The sequence below is a fragment of the Lactuca serriola genome, chromosome 2 (assembly GCF_051521515.1).
Source record: "Lactuca serriola cultivar US96UC23 chromosome 2, Lser_US96UC23_V15, whole genome shotgun sequence".
In the NCBI taxonomy this organism is placed as follows: domain Eukaryota; kingdom Viridiplantae; phylum Streptophyta; class Magnoliopsida; order Asterales; family Asteraceae; genus Lactuca; species Lactuca serriola.
In genome coordinates, this window is record NC_136409.1 from 202,457,684 (window position 1) to 202,481,301 (window position 23,618).

Here is a 23,618-nt window from a genome sequence, read left to right on the forward strand (position 1 = left end):
GTCTTTGGCTATAAAAACTTAAATCAGGTAATAATATGATCCATATATATAAGATATAATAACAAGAAGTGAAGAAGACGTAACGATATATTTAACTATGTTAAAAAAAAATACAAAATGTTTATTACCAAGTTGATTCTTTGGGGTTGTAAAGATAGAGTAAAGATGGGTTATGAATGTGATGTTAGAGTGTAAAGGAAAAAAAAATAAAAGGGTCCCACATTATTGCATTTTGAAGAACATATTCCCTTACCTACACATGACAACACCTAATCTTTTCTTCCTCCACACACACCAGACTCTTCACTTGTTCTATCTCACAGAAAGACACATACAAACATAAACATAGACTTACATACATCTACAGAGAGAGAAGCAGAAACCTTGAATTTTGACGAAGATATTGTCACTCTTTAATCAATTTTGAGTTTCTATGTGGTAAGTTTCACTCACACACACACACACAATTGTATATGTACGTATATATTTCTTGCATTCCTCCATCTTTTTATTGAATTTTACAAGATTTTAGTAATTTCTGAATTATCACTACATGCTGTATTGCTGTAGTAATTTTAACATAGTTTTTTTCTTTTCATTTATTTTAGAAGAAGAATTGAAATTTTCATGAGTTCTTGAATTCAGAGGAAGATATATGTCACTCTATAATCCCAATAATATTCTGTATTATGTTTGAAAATTCTTAAAGCTCAATATTTATTTTTTCATTCTGTAAATACAATATTCCCGATTTTCTTTTCTGAACTGTGTTTGGAATTGTTTACTCTTTTAATTCGAAAGCATTTAATTCAGTTTTTGCAGATATTTTCAGTTAACATAAACCCCAATATCTCTATTATTTTTACAAATAAAATGTATATATATGTGGTGTTAAATTTTGCAGATGATAATATAAATAATCATAGAGCAATGGACGGGAATGGGAATGGAAATGGGAAATCCTTGGAAAGAATGGTGTCATTGAAGGCTCTACAAATGGGGAATTCATTGTCATGCCAAATATGTGTGATTGGATTTCTGTGTGGAGTATGCCTCACTTCTCTCTTTCTTGCTGCCCTCACTTCCTTCGACTTTGCAGCTGCCCCCAATTCCACTTCCACCTCCTATTTTCTCAGTAAGTTTTTTTTTTTTTTTTTTTTTTTTTTTTTTTTTTTTTTTTCTTTTTCTGTTTCTGTTTTGTATCATTTAACAAATTATCATTATTCTTGAATATAATTAAATTAAAAAAAATTCCATAATTCTAATTTTAGGAGCTTTAAACCCTACATTTCGGATACTACTCAATTGACCTTACCAGAAAAAAAGGCGTTCCTCCTTTGTGGATCTTTTGTTTGTGTTGTCGCCCTTTTCAAGTAGTAAACACTCAAATGGGCTATTTTTGGATCACGTATTAATCTTTTTTCTTTTAATCTCATTCTATGTATTACGTAATGTACTCGTGTTTTGTATAGTTTAAAATACGACCAGTATTAGTTTTATGTTAGAAAAATGGTGGTTTTTGTTAGGTTGGAATTTGGATAATTGAATTATGACATTTATGGGTTATAATAAATAGTTTAAAGATCAACATAAATTTCACAAGTCAAAAATGTACAAATGAGTAGTCCATAAGGGTGTGATTGAAGCAAAAGTAAAGTAGGTATTACCTTGAAGATTAATTATTTTTTATTACAGAAGTTTTAAAAGGTATTCAAGTTTCAATTTTTTTACTCATTTTCATATGACACTTCAATTATTGAAAACGATACTTCAACCTTGATATATTGAATCGAGTTTGCGTGAACCCTGTGATCTCTTTTATATGGCTGGCTTTAATAAGCTTTTTGTGATTCCTCTGTGTAAGCATGTCTTCTTGAGAAAGACACCCACCAATATGTTGCTATCTTTTTTCTTTGTTTAAATCCAAAATTCAAGTGAACTTTACGACTTCTAAAACATGGTGTACAAGTCTCTATAGCAATAGTGCTCTGGAATAATAAATTTCAACTCTGGAAAACTACCCGACCCTTTTCCATCATTGAGACAAGGGATAGCGACTAGAATGGCGTATTGTGGTTTAGCCATTATTGGCAAAATTTAAAATTTTACAAAATGAACCCTTATATTTTTAAGGTGCTTGCAGTTGGACAGCAATTATATATCTTGTTGCAACTTAAGTCATGCTTTTCGGCTTAATTCATTAAGTTATTCTACACAAATTAAGTGAAAAAGTACAACTATGTAGAGCTATATATGTACACCCATAAGCTCATGAAGTAAAAAAAATAAATAAATAAATAAAAATTGTCCCTAATGGACGTCCCAAAGAAATATAATTTACAAAATGAACCCTCTCTTTTAAAAGTGTTTACAGTTGGACCTCAACTTTGGCATATGTTCTAATTTTTAAATTATAGTTGACATTGGTCTATTATTTTGCAGATGCATTTACTGGTCGAGAAAGTGATTCTAAACCGCAAGCCGTAGAAAAAATGTTGATATCACAAAACATTATTGCGGTCCGAGTCAATGACCCAATCAAGTCAATCTACTCAGCTTGGAGTGCAATATTGAACAAGTCAAACACCGGTGAAGATCTCTTCTCACAAAATACAGCAACCGATGGATCTAAGGTGCATAGACCTCCTCATTTGGAGAACTGTAAGTCTACTAGTGAAGCGAATCGACTTGTTGATAAACATACCGAAAATGGGGAATTACCACCATGGACAATGTGGAAAGGTTTCTTGAGTAGCTATCCATTATCAACAAAAGATGAGCAACAAGGGTACAATGGTCATCAAATCAACTCCAAAGGTGCTTACCCTCCATGGGTACGTGTTTGTTATAACAATTTTGTAATATCGGCTGTCAATTAATATGGGCCCACTTAACAGTTTGCATGTTTTACTTATATAAACTATTTATTGACGGTTTATTGCAGATCAAAGGATCAGACGAGGACAATTATCCACTAACAAGGGAAGTGCAACGCGATATATGGGTGCACCAACATCCGGTGAATTGTAGCGATCCAAATGTGAGGTTTCTTGTTTCTGATTGGGAGAGAATACCAGGATTTGGTATGGGAGCGCAATTTGCTGGGATGTGTGGGCTTCTCGCAATCGCCATTAATGAGAAAAGGGTCCTTGTCACAAACTACTATAATCGAGCCGATCATGATGGTTGTAAAGGTAGACAAACTTATATACTGCACGTGTTTTTATGTTGTCAAATGTAGTACAACCTATGTCATGTCTTGTCCATATATATTAACAAACATATGTTGTATCATGTCTTGTCTTGGGGTAGTAATTTCTCATTTGGGTATCATAGAATCTTATTATGTTGTTAGGTGCATCAAGGTCGAGTTGGTCATGCTACTTTTTCCCCGAGACATCACAGGAGTGTAGGGATCGAGCTTTTGAACTCATGAACGTGAAAGAAGCATGGGAGAAGGGAATTATTACTGTAAAAGAAAACTACACAACAAAGCAGATATGGACCGCTCCAATCCCACGGTAATTTTATGTTTTTTTTTACTAGTTCCAATAATAATTAATTAATTAATTACCATCATAGATACGAACAAGTTTGAATTGATTAATTAGTGAAAGCTTATATATTAGTATATTACAGAGTATGGGGTAGTCCTTGGAGTTACATGCAGCCAACAACAGAAATAAACGGGAAATTAATCGGCTACCATCGGAAAATGGACTGGAGATGGTGGCGAGCACAGGTAATTAATTAATTATGAAATATTTTGTCGCCATATAATAATAATTAATAAAGATGAATCTCAGAATATTTGTACTTGATTATTCAGGCTTTGCGCTACCTTATGCGGTTCCAAACAGAGTACACATGTGGTTTACTAAATGTAGCACGTCACTCTGCATTCGGATGGGAAGCTGCGGAGTTAGTTCATTCAGTGCACGTGTCAGAATCCAGACAGGTTGGTTTTACTTGTGTATGAAATTACCATTTTACCCTCTTTTTTTCATGGAAACAAAATCTTGATGACAGGATGACATGAAAGGTTCTAGATCTGGAATTGAAGAATACGTATGGTCAAACCACGAGCCATGGACACCGAGGCCATTGTTGAGTGTGCACGTGAGGATGGGGGACAAAGCGTGTGAAATGAAGGTGGTTCAGTTTGAAGAATACATGCGTCTTGCTAACCGGATCAGACATCGGTTCCCTGATTTGAACCGGATTTGGCTTTCGAGTGAGATGAAGGAAGTGATTGATAAGACAAAATTGTATGGAAATTGGAAGTTTTACTACTCGAATAATGTGAGACGTCAAGTGGGAAACATGACAATGGCAGTATATGAAGCAAGCCTGGGTCGAGAAACCAGCACAAATTATCCACTTGTTAACTTTTTAATGGCTACTGAAGCTGATTACTTCATTGGAGCTTTGGGTTCCACATGGTGTTTTCTCATAGATGGAATGAGAAACACTGGTGGAAAGGTAATGGCTGGGTATTTGAGCGTTAACAAGGATCGGTTTTGGTGATATTCGATAGTTTAGGGTTAGAATTTGTACAAGTTGTTGTAGCTTTTGGTCTCCACTTGTGGCTTGTGTATAACTTAAATAATAGTGTCTAAAGGGTAGAGAGCACGAATTAACATACATTCTGTTAATATGCCCCTCAAAGATTAAACGTTGTTTTTAAGTTGATATTAAAATAAATTATCATTTTCAGAAGCGTTTACAAAAGCAAATCGCATGAAAATAAAAACATATTGTACTTTTTTTTTCACCAAAATAGACGATGTACTTTATTTTTTAACCATAGCAAATATATGCATTTAAATGTTTTTACTCATAATCACAACATACTTAGTTTTTACTGATAATAGCAATAACTAAATTAATAATGGCAATGTACTTATATTTCTTTACAACTAATAGCAATTTTATTACAATTATTTATTCTTAATAGCAACACACTTTACTATTTTCATCCGTATATACAATATATTATATATATATATATATATATATATATATATATATATATATATATATATATATATTATACCCTAATAGCAATGTACTAAGATGTTTTTACTACTTAAATATAGGGCCAGGTCCTTACCTTGTTCATGTTGATGTCACAAGACAAGAATATTCATGCATTAGATTCTTATAATTCTACAAAAAAATGCAAACAGAAATCAGATTTAAGCGTACCAAATAAATCAAACATTAGAGTCAAAATGCAGTTGTTAATTAATTCAAAATTCTGTTGGATTATAATTAGACAATTTCAAACAAATTGCCTAAAACACTTTTAAGCATCCCCCAAAATAATTGAATGTGTATTTGTCCTTGTAGCATTAATCAGCCTTCTGCTGCAACCTATTCACTTTAAAAATCTACACAATAATTAAAACATCTAGAAACCTATTTTACTGCTATAAATATAATTGGACATGTTTGTCAAGCTTTAATAATAGGGATCTATCCTTCCTAGTTCCTACCTAATGAGATAATAACTCAAACTACAGTGCTATAACAGTATAAGATAAGTAAACATAAGTAACATGTGATGGACCCCAAATATTATATATGGTTGGATAGATTTTTCAAAGGTATCATCATCTTTACATTGCATGCTTGTATATTGCTTGCTTTATATACACATGTAAAAATGTACTCGTATTTACTAATTCATTATAGCATCCTATTTTCATTTTTTTTTTTTTAATTCAAAATCAGCAAAACATGCTTGCTTCAACAATAATGCATACATATCAGTGTAAAAGTGAAAAGTTTCATCACATTATTATAATAAAACACTAATGACATCAAAATATCTAAGTTGGTTGCTTTTGTTTATTAAAATCAACCAACCAACCAAAAGTGAATATAAAATAAGCAATAAATCTGCAGTGATGCAATAGACAGTTATACCCTCATGAGTAAATCTTTAAAAAAAAAAAAAAAAGAGAGAGATCAGTGATAGGAAACGATCTTAACTTAATGCTTGAAAAGAAAACAATGAGGGGCCCTGCTGAGGAATTCTCCAACAAAACTGACATCAAAACTTGGCTGCCCCTACCCCTATTTATTTAGCCCTATCTATTAAAATAGGAAACTTCCAAATAAAATAACCAATAAGAAATTACTTGAGATTTCTTCCTGCTTTGCTGGTAGACCCGGTCACATCTATCTCCCAACTCGATTCATATCAATCAGCCTTCCTTCATCTAATGCAAAAAATAAAATGCTATAAAATATAATGATGATTGTCATTTGCAACACCCTGTTTTACATACACACACCTGATGACCACCTGTGCTTTATCGGAATTATGCCATCAAAAAAATTATTAAGTCGGTATCTCCAATGTTTGTGAAAGGTAGTCTGACTGAAATTCCACTTCCAATGAAAAAAAAAATAGCAAAATAAAGATGAAAGAGTAAAGCAAAAGTATTTATTATTCACTTGTGACTTGATGCATGACCTATTTCAAAAAATACAAAGGTTAAAATAAGAAATCAGATTATTATACCTGGTATGTAGTAACAGATTAACAGAATGTCTGCTGACATTTTAAGAGGTTAACATCTTACTTACCTTGATGATTGTTGATTCAATACTGATACTATAGTATGGCAAGATTGTAGGAATTGCAGCTTGATTAGCCAGAGAAACATATCTGTCAACATTCTCAATCACTGCGTTAAGAGTATGAAATCCTTGTTGTTCTGTGGTGTGTGAAGACACAAGTTTTTTTGAATATTTCAAGCACACCTCTTGATCTACCCTCATCAGGTGCTTCTTGAAGATACGAGTGAAGCAAACATATGAGAGTCGGGACATGTGCAGACATTTTTCCACCAATCAGAATATGCGCATGTAGTGTTTGGGGATAGGATTAGGAGATCTATTATTTAAATCCAAAAGTTGAGCTGACAACTGGAACATGTAAGGAACAAACTCGGTTACTTCATCAACCAAGATCATCTAAGCCAGGATTCAAAATCGGGAACAAGACATGGGTTGTTTTCACATGCTCTTCTCACAAGCCTCGAATAGATAATATGGTTAAACACTGGGTGGTTTTTAGGGTTGTAACAGACCCGTTTTAGAACCGTGTTCAACTCAGCAGTGCAGTATGAGGATGAGGCCAACTCAGGTGATATATTATCATCAGTCATCTGAAAGAGCACACATGATACACCTCATTCTCCTCTGAATCAGGCTTCTTTAATGCACCAAAAAGATTTCTCATCAAAGCTGGGACAACAGAACCCATGTCCAATGATGTGTATCTTGCTTGTTTATTGTCTTTGTCTTTCACAGGTAAAAGCTTGCTTCTCGATACAGCTGGCAGCATAAGAGTGAACCACATTAACATCTGAACCAACAAGAGCCATGGCTACAGGTTTAGGAATTATGAATCGAAACATAGTCAACAATTTCAATGCAGCTGCCTTCAACATTGGGAAAGAATTCACACCTTGTTGCCACTGTAACTCTGGGACAATATATGATCTGAAGAAGCTTTCAACATCAACAAGATCATCGGAATCGGATGCATTTTTTGTGGCAAGAGAGACAACCAAGTAGATAGCATAGCACAATCTTTATACTTCCAGTTAGCACCTGGGTTTTTAGCATACAGTGCCAAGCAATTGTGTATCTGTATTGAGACCCTGTTGGTGATTTTGTTTTTGTATTTTCCTGCAATACCCTTGATAAGCTCAAACGCCATTCTCCTTCTTGTATCAAGGTCATTCCCTTCCATGTCTCTCCTTATAAACTCCACATAATTCATCTCAAACAGCTCTTCATCTTCATCACTTAACATCACATTTGGAATAACAATACTCTGACTAATCTGCTGCAATGTCTCATCGCCAGCAAACAATTCATGGTTAATGTTCTTGCTAGCAATGGTCAAAAACTTGATGCCGGTTACAGTCAACCTTTCACAGCTTGGAGATGCTGATCGAACTACAAAAGCCTCCAAACTTAAGTGCTTTACCAAAAGTTCCTCCTCTTTCTCCATATAATGGCTTATGATTTCACATACTGCTGCTCGTAGCTCATCAACAACAGAAAGACAGTCTGCATCACCACCATCCTCTATACCTGGGTACCTCTGATAATTCTTAAACACATCCATCCATTTATCCACATCATCCTCGAATTTTTCAGGCACATCCAAAAAATTAAGGGAATAGAATATCCTACAGTAGAGCCTTTGTGCTTCAAGCAACTGTCGGAGGGTTGCAACAGAAGCAGCATTTATCTTCATCAAAATGCTCTCCACAGTACTCAATAACGGTGCAGCAAAGTTATCCACGCAGTATTTCAAATCAAGAAGAATGGGATTGCTCTTAAACTAATACCGGAATTTCTTAAACAAAGAATTAAGAGGAGCGAGAATACCGTTAACAGAAGCAAAATCGTTCACCTTGATCGCCGTTTCAAGACTGGAATTTAGTTCAGGAAGCAAAGCCGGCCATAACTTAGGGAAATCATGGTTGCCAATCACAGCTAGGGCTTCGCTAAGCTGAGCCTGGATTTTTGGGGTGGTGGAGAGCATGAGAGGAACTATAAGAGTCTTGATCCGCTCTTTTTCACCATCGGGAATAGGGGTAGGAGATGAGGGGACCCACCGGGTTTTAAGATGGTTCTTAAAGTTAATAGCAGCGCAATGGCGGATCTGATCGTCAACGGAATGTTCAGCAACGAGTCGCAGGACGGCAAGGCCGTAGCCAGGAGCATCGGCGGCGTCGGATAAGTTTTTCTCAGCGCGACGGCGGGGTCCAGAAGGTGGCCCGACCCGGGCAACCGCCAAGGCCCATTGCTCTAAGGGTCTAAATTTTATGGGATATGCAATGCATATATATAAATTTTATTTATATGTAATTTACTAATAAGCCCAAATTAACCCAATTTGAAATCAGCTCAAAAGATACATATATTTTTTTTGAACAACAAGGCCAGGACCGGTATTCTTTAGGGACGAGCAACGGGCTGAACCCAGACCGGATTGGCTTGAATACCGAAAATCGTGAATTACTTTACCCAAAAACCGGACTATTTTTGGATGTAGCGGGTCCGGGTTTGGTCCGGTCCGGTTCCGGGTACTAAACCGGGATTCAGGTTTTGGACCGAATTAGACTTTAGTAGTGTTGTTTACGGTTTCGGTCCAATCTTGTATCAAACTAGGTTTCGTATGTTTGTTGTTTACGGTTTCAGGTTTTGTTTGTCATGTCACTCTCTAACATAGTATTTCAAATTATAATCTTATTACGTAACATTCATCATTCATATCTTTATTGTTTGCACAATTCAACTAAAAAAATACATAAAAGATGATGAATACACGATGCGAGACTCTAATTAGAATACGTGCAAATAAGGTGTATGCAAACAAATAAAAACGTTAGTAAAAAGACACACTATTTTATTAAAAAAAAACCTACACTATTTATATATAAAAAATTTGCACTTAACATCACTATATATATATATATATATATATATATATATATATATATATATATATATATATATATATATATATATATATAACTGCACTATTTTTATAAAAAAATTACACTTAACAACATTATTTTTATTAAAAATACGCCATTATTTAAAAAAAACTGCACTATTTTTATTAATAAAAAATGTAGTAGGAAATAACTTTTGGTTTTTCAAGAAAAAAAAAATCGACACTATAATATGATCAAGAGAAGAGGCCGAAACCAAAAAAAACTAACACTATAATGTGATCCACAGGAGAGGCCGAATCAATTCAATCGGACAACATTTTTTTATTTTGGTAATTCTCGCTTACTGTTTGTCGATCTAAAAAAGAAAATAATTTTTGGTTTTCCGGTCCGGTCCGGGTTAAATCATTTAATTCGGGTACGGTCCGGTCCAAACCCGAAACCCGATTATTGATAAAAACCAAACCTGAAAACGGGCCCATTAATATGATAATCCGGTTCTGTCACACCCCCAAACCAAGGATGGCGGAAACGTCCAGGGGTGGAGGACTTCATGTACAGTATCACAACAACATGTATAATAGTGCTCAAAGTAAATACAACCATCATAAATATAATTGAAAAAGTTACACCAAAGTATATGTTTACATGTTTCAAAATCAATTACATTGTGATGATAAAAATAAATTGTTGACGGTTTAACGTCCCATCCTCAAAGCGCTGAAGTTTTCCTGTTTCACTGATTTCCTGAGAATACAAGTAGTTTTGAAAAGTGTCAACAATTAAGTTGGTGAGTTCATAAGAGTTTTGTTTGGAGTAGAAACCGTTTTCCTTTTTAAAAGCGATAGGATATGTATCCAGAAAATCCAATATTTTCTTAGTTAGGTGTAAACAGAATATTCTTATATGATGTGTTGATGAACCCTAGATTGACCCGTAGATTTCCTCTATAATCATCCAACGTATATAAGTTATAGAAGATTTAAGTTAGATAAAACGTCGAATGTAATGGGTCCGCCCTAGGTCCACAACCAAACGAGGAACAGGAGATGAGGCGGGCACCACCAATTCTAAGCCAATCCAGACTAAATTCTTGTATGACTCAAGCATATGCGCTCAATGATTATAGTTGAAGTCTAACAATGCGAACCTTTAATGTGAATATAACCTATACATACCATAGTTCACCGGGGAGTAATAGAGATTAGTGAACCTGAACTATGCATATGATAGCTTATCAAAAGTGATGGTGAATATAACCTATATGATGTGTCGATGTATCCTAGATTGACCCGTAGATTTCCCCTATAATTGTCCAGCGTATATAAGTTATATAAGATTTAGGTTAGATAAAACATCGAATATAATGGGTCCGCCCCAGGTCCACAACCAAACGAGGAACAGGAGATGAGGCGGGCACCACCAATTCCAAGCCAATCCAGACTAAATTCCTGTATGACTCAAGCATATACGCTCAACGATTATAGTTGAAGTCTAAAAATACGAAAATCTATTGTGAATATAACCTATACATATCATAGTTCACCGGGGAGTAATAGGGATTAGGGAACCTGAACTATGCATATGAATAGCTTATCAAAAGTGGTGGTGATGGTGAGTGTAACCTATACATATCATAGTTCACCGGGGAGTGATAGGGATTAGTGAACCTGAACTATGCATATGAATAGCTTATCAAAAGTGATGGTGATGGTGAGTGTAACCTATACATATCATAGTTCACCGGGGAGTGATAGGGATTAGGGAACCTGAACTATGCATATGAATAGCTTATCAAAAGTGGTGGTGATGGTGAGTGTAACCTATACATATCATAGTTCACCGGGGAGTGATAGGGATTAGTGAACCTGAACTATGCATATGAATAGCTTATCAAAAGTGATGGTGATGGTGAGTGTAACCTATACATATCATAGTTCACCGGGGAGTGATAGGGATTAGGGAACCTGAACTATGCATATGAATAGCTTATCAAAAATGGTGGTGATGGTGAGTGTAACCTATACATATCATAGTTCACCGGGGAGTGATAGGGATTAGGGAACCTGAACTATGCATATGAATAGCTTATCAAAAGTGGTGGTGATGGTGAGTGTAACCTATACATATCATAGTTCACCGGGGAGTGATAGGGATTAGGGAACCTGAACTATGCATATGAATAGCTTATCAAAAGTGGTGGTGATTTCCTTTCTTGTAATTAAGTTCCTAGGGTAGATGAAACATAAACTATACCTATTATAGTTTATTACTTTGTTTATAATATGTATTTACCATAACTATACCGATTATAACTAACGCGTTCGTTTACGGGGGGTATAATGGCTTAACTATACTTATTATAGTTTATCTAAATTGTCCATAGTGGCAATAAATCTTTTGTATGTGTAAAACCTTAAATAATGTGTTTGTTATATAAGTAACCCTAAACTATACCTATTATAGTTTCTCAATTGTTTGTAAGGGTAGTGAGCATAGGCCCTTCTTGTCATAATTTACCAATGTTTATATTTATAATGGATATAGCCTCGTAATGTCATTTATATATTTCCCATGCTTGTGGAGGTGTAATTCCATTTGTTTTCTGATGTATGTCTATGTAAGGATATAAAATTTGTCATATATTGCAACTACACATAATCACATAACGATGTATACCTTGCTCAACATGTTACAAGGTGAAATGAAGTTTATAATGTTTTTCTGTTAATAACCTTTTCTGTAACTGATATTGGAAAAATTGTAGAAAAATCATAAAATGTCCAAATCAGGTTCTGTAACTTCTGAGAGTTTGGAAAATGAGTCTAGTTTGTTCATAATTTTTATTATAATTTTTAATGACCTCTAACTTGGGTGAAAAAGTCCATAATCACAGACTGGTCCGGATTGATGTTTGAAATGATAGGAAGTTTTGTAAAAATCACCATAAATTGTATAAAAATCGTATGGAGATGTGCAAGTAGTCATTTTAAAAGCTAAGAAGTGAAAATACATGCACCTAAAACAGTTTTGAAAACAAAAATATTTAAGATGTCCAAAACAGTCCGTGAATGGAGTGAAACTTTTCTGATGAAAGCTGTTAGAAAAATGTAGTTATGTTCTTAGTGTTTTAACTTGTATTCCCCCCCTAAAAACTTGAGAAAACATGAAATGTAGGGGTATGAACTCACCTTAAGTGTTTTCAGTAGGTAAGTGTTGAAGAAGAGAAGTGTTCAACCCAAGAACACTTGAAGAATCACTTGAAGATTCAAAGCTCTAACACAAATATATTGGAGTTTGTGTAAGATATCCATGATTTGAGTGGAAATAATTGAGATAATCATAAAGAGAATGGATTATGCTTACCAAATGTGGAGGAAAGACTCAAGATCAGCCCTTGAATCTCGAATTTCTAGAGAGAGAAAGTGAGAGAGAAAAGAGTTTGATCTTCTTGTGAATTGAGAGCAAATGAGAGAAAATGAGGAGAGAGGATGATTATCCAGCTCTCAAAAACGTGGGGATGGCTTGTGAGGGAGGTAAAAGGTACAAGGTATGGTGGAAAGGAGTGTGGGTGGTCATGGAGTGGGTATGGGGGTTGCTTGCGTCATAAAATAAGGTAAAGTCAACACTCTACCTTTGTACTTTACCTACTCTTATTTGGATAAGGTTTATCCTTAAAATGTGATTAAATCATTAATTTAGGAGTCTTATAATTTAAAATAAAGTTTTGGGTGAAAATCCCATGTTAAAATAATTAAAAACGGGCTTAAAACGCAAAATTACTCGAAAACGGGTGAAAAATGAACTTTCCAGCGAGACCCTTCAGATCTCGGCCGAGGTTCGGTCAGGGGAGGTGCTAGTCTCGGAAGCGAAGGCGCGAGCCAGGAGAAGGAGCGAAGGCGGGGTTCGTCCGAAGGCTCGGTCCGATGCGGAGTCAGATGCGAAAGTCAGGGGGTTCGGTCCGAAGTGAGGCTAGAACCGAAGGGACTGTTGTGAACAGTAATGAACAGTACTTTCGGTTCGGATTTTCCTTTCTATGCGAGGTTCGGTTCAGACCTTCCTTCTTTGCGTGGTTCGGTTCGGATGAACAGTAGTCTCGGTTCGGCTCATTAGTCAACACCTCGGTTCGGATAATGAACAGTACTCTCGGTTCGGACCCTCATGAATAGTGCTTTCGGTTCGGTTCATGAATAGTACTTTCGGTTCGGAGGGTTCGTTTCCTTAAGTCCGTTTTTCGCGTAGACTTCCGTTCTTGGGGTATTTTCGCCAAATTCGAGGGTCGGGATGCCCCGGGTGATTATAGAAAGTTGGGGAGAGATTTCGAGAGAGATTTGAGAGAGATTCCACATACTCAGAGAGATTTGGGAGAGATTTGACATACTTGGGGAGATTTCACATACAAAGAGATATGAGGGAGAGATTTCACATACTTAGAGAGATTTGGGAGAGATTTGACATTCTTGGAGAGATTTCACATACAAAGAGATATGTGGGAGAGATTTCACATACTGAGAGAGATTTGGGAGAGATTTGACATACTTGGAGAGATTTCACATACAAGGAGATATGTGGGAGAGATTTCACATACTGAGAGAGATTTGGGAGAGATTTGACATACTTGGAGAGATTTCACATACAAAGAGATATGTGGGAGAGATTTCACATACTTAGAGAGATTTGGGAGAGATTTGACATACTTGGAGAGATTTCACATACAAAGAGATATATGGGAGAGATTTCACATACTGAGAGAGATTTGGGAGAGATTTGACATACTTGGAGAGATTTCACATACAAAGAGATATGTGGGAGAGATTTCACATACTTAGAGAGATTTGGGAGAGATTTGACATACTTGGAGAGATTTCACATACAAAGAGATATGTGGGAGAGATTTCACATACTGAGAGAGATTTGGGAGAGATTTGACATAAGAAGAGATAGAGTGAAAACGATTGAGAGAGGTTTCATTGGTGACCTTTTTGAGTGTCCGGCTACGTACTGCAAGGTCCGTAAACCTCGTTAAGCCCTGTTTAAGGATCTTGCATACTCCCGATGAGTATGCGACATTGTTTTATCGGTTTGGCTCGCCACGTACCTCAGTTTTAGGTTAAGGAGATCTAGGTGTACGCACTTTTTGATTTAGGATCTCTCGTTAGAATAGAGAGTTGTTTAGGAGTTACTTATCATAAGCTCTAGCACTTACGGCAAGATGAGTGGACCGGTTTGACTTGTTGACTATCGTTGACTTTGACTTGACTGAAAATTGACGGTTGTCACATCATCCCCCCGTTAGAGGGAATTTCGTCCCGAAATTCGAAATCAGGCAAGGAGTTTGAAAATGACTAAGGTCGGCTCTACATTATTTTGATTATGACTAAGAGACGAGTTATTATACATGAAAACTTAGCTTATACACATTATGATATAACCAATACTGGGCGGATAGTAAAATGTGTGATTCTATTTCAGTTTCACATCCCAACGAGGAAAAGAAACTAAGTCAGAATTCTCACATTCTATTATCTACCAGGTATTCGTTATATATAACTGGGGAATGTCTAAGCGAGGAAATCATAACAAATAACTTAGTAATCCTTCTTAATGAATTAGAGTTCCTAGTCAGGGCTAACATTGAACCTAGATGTATTTCGACCGCTCACCTATAGAGTGGAAGCATGTTCTCGGAAGTTTGACCTACATCCCTATGATACAGTCCCATTGCGGAGTCGAAGCAAGTTTATAGAATGGTCTTATGACGACCTTGGAATTTCCTATTGTTTATGCCCTCAGTTTAATCTTTGGCATTACTACTATGCATGCTTAAATCGATGTTAGACTTAATCAAATAAAGAAATTTGGAATTTAAACGTCGGTGTTAGAAACACGTACTAATATTTGCAGGCAGTTCCGGGGTGGTCTCTCCTTCTAAAATCACTTGATATATATTAAGAATTTCTTGGAGTTACCATATGTAAATTGTTTGTAATATAGGGTTCGAGGAAAATAGGTCTACATCTCATTAACGTAAGGAAGATTTTGGGCATTGCTACGGTTCCCTTGAATAGTGTAGTCTCCGGATTCTGAAGGATTCGTATGTCTCCATTCAACAACCTAGGTTGGTCGTGTTCTTCGTTCCAGGTTTCCAAGCATTCTACCCAAGGAGGCGTTGGGCTTTGAACAACCGGACGAGGGTTAGGATTCGGAACAAGGGCCATCAGGGTAGGTTTTCCACTTCAGGGTTGGGGTCAGGACCATCAGCAAAGCCTTCAGCTTGGTAACCATCAAAGGGATTCGGTAATCACTCTATGGCTCCTCTCCGAGCCATTCAGTATTGTTGTGGTTAGGGTAGTACGGGTCGTCGTGGGGAAGGAATTTAGCCATAATATCTTCACGAGAAATGGGGATATAAGAAATAACTAAGTAGACGTACTAATTAGATAATTATAAGATGATCTTTACCAGGTACTTCAATATATTGTTTAGTGCATACTAGTCATATGTATTTGGGACAGGATAGACCTTCGAATAAGCGATCCTAACTCTAAATCCCCAATCCAACGAGAACAGGAAGTAAAGCAAAGACCCACAGATTCTAAGTCTATGACGTCCTGGATACATATAATTTTAATGTATCCACTAGGCAATTATTGACCTATTGGTAAAAATCTATTTAGTTCTCAAATAAGTAATTATAATAACACCAAATACCCCTATGGTATTTCATTGTGGTAGTGTTGGTAAGTTTTTAGACTTGTTGCAACACCTATGACCATTCTTGGGCATATGATAATCATTTCTGGGTGAGACATAGTTGATCAGGCTATGTCATTCCCAGACCTGACTATACATCCCCAAGCCTACTCGTATTGTTCAACAATCGCTACTTTTGTCCCATCCCACCGTGATACTGACCCTAGTGTGTGTGCACATGCTCCTACTTTTACCGAGGAATTATTTGTTTCTAAAAGTATAGTTGTTTTGAAAACTTTAAATCAGAGACTTTCGGTCCCAATGTATTTATAGTTTGTATATCTTATGTGGTTCGATATACTGAGTTCACTATAAACAATGCTCTGATACCAATCTTTCACACCCCCAAACCAAGGATGGCGGAAACGTCCAGGGGTGGAGGACTTCATGTACAGTATCACAACAACATGTATAATAGTGCTCAAAGTAAATACAACCATCATAAATATAATTGAAAAAGTTACACCAAAGTATATGTTTACGTGTTTCAAAATCAATTACACCAGAGCACACCACACACAACCCACATACATATATCATGTTAGCTATTAAAGCTACACACATATCACATAAGCCATGCATACATAAAACATGTAAGAGTGTCATGGGCTGCCCCACATGGTCTTTTCCTAGGACTGCCATGTGCTACCCTACATGGTCTTACATCCAATGTCATGGGCTTCCCCACATGGTCTTTACCTAGGACTGCAATGGGCTACCCCACATGGTCTTACATCTAATGTCACGGGCTCCCCTCGGGGTCTTCATGCAAAACACACAATCACATATCATATCAAATCACAGAATGACTAACACCTATATCATAATCACATAATGGGTCGGCCTTGGTGCCTTAGACCTATGGGTATGGTGAGAAGACTCACCTTTGTTTGCTGAATACAAAAGCTGCTTTCCTAACAGTCTGTAACCTCCCGTTTTGGACAAATAATATTAATCAATGTTAGGACCTTAGATTAATCAAAGGAAAACCCAAACTCTAAAACCTTCCATGAGGCCCAATTATCCTTCCCTTGCTAATGGGCCCAAAATCAAAGTCCAAAATCATTAATGGGCCTATTGTCCCAATAAGGCCCAACCAATATATCCATGGCCCATAACAGATGAAGTGGCCCATAATTCACATAAGGTAATCAAATCCAATAACCAAGTGAGACCCAAAACAGATTCAGCCCAACTGAGATAAGTACGCTTGGGTACCATCCTGGTACACGTAGCATACTGGGGTCTTGGGACTACGCTTAGCGTACACTGGGTTACGCCCAACGTACTACCAGATTAAGCACTTTCTCCATTCAGTGCTTAATACTCGGTTCCTTTACGTCCAAAAGCCAGATCTAAGTCTATTAAGATGTCCTAAGGCATAAAGTTGGCAACTTTATGTGTAACACCGGATTCCTGGTACGATTTCTAGTTATGTATTTATGAATGACTAATCTATGTTTATGGATTTATAGCTGGAGGATTACCGGTGCAGCAGTCAGATGTCTAGCAAGCAGACTTCAGCAACTACTTTTCGAGGTGAGTTACCTTCTAGTAGCGGTGGGTCTACGGCCACAATGTCGGCCCACCAGTAGGGATCGTATGTTAGATGTTTGTCTTTGTGATATTCATTTGTGTTGCTACTACCTGATATGTTATATGCTAGCGTGATAGGATATGTGATCGTGATAGAGTTCGGTTGTTAGGACCGAAAGGGTAGGTTAGGCACCCCAAATATGCCTAACAGTATATTATGATATGTTTAGCTGATAGCATGATATGTTATATGAGATAAAGGTAGTAGAAGGGGGAAAGGTCCCCGAGATTCGGTCGTTAGGACCGAAGGGTAGGTCGGACACCCCAAATATGTATGACGATAGATTATGTTATGATATGTGTGATAGTATTGGTAGGGGTGAAATAGTCCCCAAGGTTCGGTTGTTAGGACCGAAGGGTATTCAGCACCCCGGAATAGCTCGACATGGGTAGGTCAGCGCCCTAGAATGGCTTGACACGGGTAGGTCGGCACCCCAGAATGGTCGTACCGGGTAGATCGAGCACCCCAGAAATGACTGACAGTATGTATGTGATATGATTGTATGGTATGTGGTACGATGGGGGAACTCACTAAGCTTTGTGCTTACAGTTTACAGTTTTGTTTTCAGGTACCTCTTCAGTGAAGGGGAAAGAGCTGGCACGGTAGCGGCACATCATACGCACACACATTGGTTTTTCCGCATTATGAGATGTTCTGGGATTGTACTCTGACATTATGATTGTTTTCATGCTTTGGTTTTCAAACACGAGATATGTTTTATGAATTGATATGTTCGGATGATGTTTTACTACTAAAGTTTTGTTAACCACTTAATTTAAAAATAAAATTTTTGGCCTGTATTTTTGGGACGTTACATTATGCCTTTGCATTCCTCATATAGACCCAACACCTCCATTAAGACCTTTCCAAGGTCTTTAACCTATGCATGAGGCCAAAACTCCCATCAAGACTCCATTTTTATGATATTAAAGGACCAAGGGACCTCATATATGTCATTCCCACCTTCTGGAGTTGCTTAACTAACAAATGGATGTCCAAAATCAACCAAAGAGACAAAGCTAGAAAACCCGAGCTAGATCTAGAGATTTAAATGGAAAGGTGCAAGCTTTTTACCTCCAAGAGCTTTGCAAGATGACCAAGATGCAGATCCTTGAAGCACAAAACTGAATCAAGCTTGCTTGATCACTTCCTCTTCTGGAAAGAACTCTAAAATGGCCACCAAGAACCCTCTCCTTAAGCTCAAAACTCTCACACACAATATCACAGCTGAAGGTAGACGAAAAGAGACTCAAGAAGCTGATAGGGTTTGTTCTAAGAGGCTAAAAGATGTTTAAATAGGGGATAACTCCGAGATTTAGGGTTTTAGCCCTCTGTTGCGTATGCCCGGTGTACCCTTACGTACGCCCAGCGTATGTAAGGCTCCTCCGCGATCCTTCATGCAGAGTACGCTAAACGTACTCATAGGTACGCCCAACATACTCAAGGGACCAATTATGCAAAAATATAAATTATTGAGGGTTTCATGTCATACCAAATTTAGGGTGTTACACTTAACGTCGGATTTTTGTTTCTGATTTCTCTCTTGATCAATTCATCGATTTTCTATTGCTTATACTGAGTTAGAGTCTGATTCTCTCGTGCTGAACTCTGATTTCGCCTACCTTATGTGTTAAAATGATGTTTTTATCTTCCTTTTCGTGCTTAACTCTGAAATCTGAAGTGAATAACAGATACCAATTAAGGTTTTGTATTAAAGCTTCTGATTTTAATATTTGATTCTTATTTTTTTTTTAGTTTATGTTTTTTGTTTTCGTTTCTTGTTATCTGTTTGTATTTAAAGCTTCTAATTTGTTTTTTCTGATTTTTGTTTCAACTTCAAACTAGCAGATTTCTAGACTTGATAATGTATTATGTTAATTAGAATTGTTAGTTAACAGATTTTAAAGTTATTTTATTTTACAAATTTATGATTTGTTATTGATATTATTTTGCAACTTCCGGTGATAATAGGCATCCACAAAGGCACAATTTTATACATGTTAGATTGAATTGATCGTAATAGTGTTGTAGATGATTTTGCATTTACCAAGGCTAGAAGAAATAATTTTCTTAAAATGAGTTGTTTTTTGTAATTGTTGTGGCTATATATATATATATATATATATATATATATATATATATATATATATATATATATAGTTTTAGTAAAATGGTATGTTTTTTTTCAAATATTTGTTACATTTGTGGCTTTCGGGGGCCCTTTTTTTCTTCTCGCCCCAGGCCCAAAATATTCATGGACCAGCCCTGGCGCCACAACCTATAAGGCTTGTTGGTTCCACTCTATCTTTAGAGTCTTTACAATATTTAAGAGCTTAAAGAAGCTCTACAGTGATTTTAATGGCGACTATACTTATCGAAAACTATAAAACAATGAAGGCATGAAATATCATTATATAAGCATGAAGGGGCGTGATGTTCCACGGCCACCCCTTAGCGATGTGGGATGACTTTGAGCATGAAGGCTAAAACCCAAAATTTGAAAACCGAGTGAGGTTGATAAAACTAGGCCGGCAAAAATGTATCACAAAAAGCCAGCCAATATGTTACTAATCAAATCAATAATATTTGTAACCAATATGTTTGGTAGCCAACATGTTTGGTTGGTAGTAGCATACCAATTGACTAATCATGGTATGGTAGTGGTACAAAATTTTGAATATCACAGTAATACAATTAACTTGATATTTAAAAAAATAGAGATCTTGAGATTCAACCTCAGTCACATATTTCTCATTGACCGCTCTAACGCTCTAGCGTACCGGCAGCAGCAGAGTATGCCTGATCATAGATGATTATATGAGAAAGAGGTATAATCATATATGTTTATGCATGTTTATACATATATATCTAATCATAAATGATTATACATATCTGTATGTTCCCAGACTGAGTAATTGATTATGACAGTTGGTGGCAGAAGAGGTGGTGGTGATAGAGGCGACAGTGGTATAAGTGACAGAAGTGACAGTGGTTGGGTCAGTTGGTGTCAGAGGTGGTGGTAGTGGTGGTGGCGGTGGCGGTTGTGGTGGTGGGGATGTAGGCGGAGGAGAAAGGAACGTGTGACGTTATATAATCATTTATGATTATAACAGGCATGTCGCGCCAGTACGTCAGAGGGTTAGAGCGGCAGATGTGTTTAAGATTTTAAGAGCTTTGATATTAGCACTTACTGTATTAGTATATTTTAAATTTTAAATTCATGTTTGCATGTCCCATTTTTCCTCCACACTCATGTTAGAAGTTAATAAAATCCTTTTGGATCAAACTTTCAATCGTAACAATTACAAAAATTTTATTCACAAAACCTTCATTCACGTTTCATAATGCTAAAAAAAAAGTTCTCATTTAAAAAAAAAACATCATACATGTTGGTATATATCATTACCAACCTGTACCATCCGAACTTATTGGTAGCCAAACAAATATGTACCAACTATACTTGGTAAGGTAGTGGTATAATATTTTTTATACCAATTATAATTGGTACGGTATACAGTTTAAGAAAAAAAACATAATAAAAAGACTACTACTTTGTCTTTACATCACAATTGCATCACAAAAGATATGCCCACCCACCCACTAAATTAATCAATAAATAAAGGGTTCTTGTCTGTTCCTTGTGTGGTTGTAGTTCTAGAGTATGGTCATTTGTTTAAGTGTCTATCTCACCTCTGGTTACATATGGTTATGTGTTCTTGGAGATTTGCCAGTGATAGACCAGTGCATTGTGAGGGGCCTAGTAGGTGTTAGTGAACTATTTGACATGTAGATTGATAGATGTTTGTACTTATGTGCCTATTTGATCTATTGTTTGTTTATATGTCGACATATTGTAGCGGGTGAGGTTGACGTGGTCCTGTTGTATGTTGTAGGCCAAGATACCAGGTGCAGGTTGGCTGTAAGTCGTAGGCACTGATGTTCGAGAGGAGCGGTGTGGTTGAGGCAACAAGCCAACAAATCCGGGGGAATCCAATCTGATGGTTGTGGACCCAATATGCATGCTTGTATATGTTTTGTGGTGTGTGGTATTTTGGGGGAACTCATTAAGTTCTGTGCTAACTCAGTTGTTTATGTTTTCAGGAACCATCGGTGGTTGTGGGAAGACGAAGGCGTGATTGTACACATTCATCAGTAGCAACGGAGACTTCACGTTCACTAAATTACTCTGATTTTAAATAACATACCTTGGAACAATTAGTTTTCTTAACTTGGGTTATATAAATGTAATGTTTTATCTAAATTAAAAATGAAAATTTTGGTTGTCAAAAATAGGACGTGTTTTAGTTGTCTTTGTGCATATTTTTTTAACTGTTTTAAAAGTTACTTATTTCCTTCCTGATTAGTGATAACTATTAATATTTGCTATTTCTTTTCTTTTTTTTTTGAGTAAATTACACGAATGGTCCCTATGGTTTATGATAATTTGCATGTTTGGTCTCTAACTTATTTTTTTAACTCAGAAGATTCCTACAATTTGTTTTTGTTGCATGTTTGGTCCCTATCTTATCTAAAAAGACTATTTTGTCATTGATTTTTTAATTTATTTAAATAAACACACTCCTAACTCCACTTCCACCTCACATTACATACCTTATTTTATTTAAATAAATTAAAAAATCAATGGCAAAATAGTATTTTTTAGGTAAGACAGGGACCAAGCATGCAACAAACACAAACTGTAGGGACCTTCCGAGTTAAAAAAATAAGTTAGGAACCAAACGTACAAATTACCACAAACCATAGGGACCATTCGTGTAATTTACTCTCTTTTTTTTTTTTTGAATTCTTTTTTCAACTCAAATGCCTTTTAGACAGAGAAATACGATTAATTGATTATTTTTGGGAAAGATATTCTATGCATAAATTGTACTATTTCTATAAATTAATATTTATGTAAATGTGTTATATTTTCTTAAATGTATGTGTTATTTTTTATAAATGTTCCTTGAGATTTGTCAAATTCTACAAAAAAAAAAATATAAAACATAAATTTGCCACAAATATTATACTACGAACCGAAAAAACCGGACCAAATACTAATAATTGATTCCAACCGATTAAGGTTCGGTTTTTTCAATCGCTAGCTCAATCCATATGTGATAAATGATTTGACACAACGAACAAATTTAGGTAACAAGTCATTCAAATTATTATAAATAACAGATTATTGTATTGTATCGACTATTGCGTATAAATGAACCATATGCCACAGACAAATAAGTAGGCGCGGTTGAAGATATTTACCTTAGAGCATATGGTACGGGCAACTTGAAGTGGTGTTATGACAAGAAGAGGGGGTGGTGTTCATGATGTTATAACACCTTGTTAAGAGAAGAGAGATAGAAAGAGAGAATTTGGGCAACCAATAGAAAATCACGTTGCATCTAGTCATGGCCACAACAAGAAGCAACACAACTAGATACAACAAGAAGGGGGTAGTGTTGATGCTTCTTAACGGCGTTGAGTATGCTCCACCTCGGCAACAACGAGATGCAACATTACCCATACCTTATACTCTTAGGGGGTGTTTGGCTTAGCTTTTCAGGGGGCAAAAGTCTTTTTTGGAAAAGTCACAAAAAGTCAGGTTTTCCTGACTTTTCCAAAAAGTTCATTTTTACTTGTATCCAAATCCAAAAGTAACTTCTAAAATGCATTTGTCAAACATCTTTTGCTTGCTATCTTTTCCTAAAAGGACTTTTGGCTTCTAAAAAGCTAAGCCAAATACCCTCTTAGTTTCCAAAAGAAACAATATCTCT

General features: G+C 36.2%; 1 protein-coding gene and 1 pseudogene across 2 annotated transcripts; one reads left to right on the plus strand and one right to left on the minus strand.

The window, feature by feature from the left end:
* Positions 1–264: 264 nt before the first annotated feature.
* LOC145088173 (uncharacterized) lies at positions 265–4,719 on the plus strand. Its single transcript, XM_079026406.1, has 8 exons — positions 265–438; positions 905–1,135; positions 2,443–2,834; positions 2,945–3,194; positions 3,356–3,521; positions 3,640–3,742; positions 3,830–3,958; positions 4,030–4,719. Exons 2-8 carry the CDS (start codon positions 931–933, stop codon positions 4,525–4,527), a joined length of 1,743 nt encoding a protein of 580 aa, XP_078882532.1. The 5' UTR covers positions 265–438; positions 905–930; the 3' UTR covers positions 4,528–4,719.
* Positions 4,720–5,825: 1,106 nt separating this feature from the next.
* Positions 5,826–15,213, minus strand: LOC145089969 (exportin-2 pseudogene; annotated as a pseudogene). Its single transcript, XR_013701420.1, has 4 exons — positions 15,155–15,213; positions 6,598–8,849; positions 6,303–6,484; positions 5,826–6,227 (listed from the first exon to the last, which is right to left on the minus strand). The product of XR_013701420.1 is annotated as an exportin-2 pseudogene (transcript).
* Between the last annotated feature and the right edge of the window lie 8,405 nt (positions 15,214–23,618).

Excerpts from the sequence above, each read along its gene's own strand:
- LOC145088173 (XM_079026406.1), top strand. The coding sequence starts at position 931 with ATGGACGGGAATGGGAATGGAAATGGGAAATCCTTGGAAAGAATGGTG. Across the intron at positions 1,136-2,442 it reads TTCCACCTCCTATTTTCTCA|ATGCATTTACTGGTCGAGAA; the intron begins GTAAGTTTTTTT and ends ATTATTTTGCAG. Across the intron at positions 3,195-3,355 it reads CGATCATGATGGTTGTAAAG|GTGCATCAAGGTCGAGTTGG; the intron begins GTAGACAAACTT and ends TTATGTTGTTAG.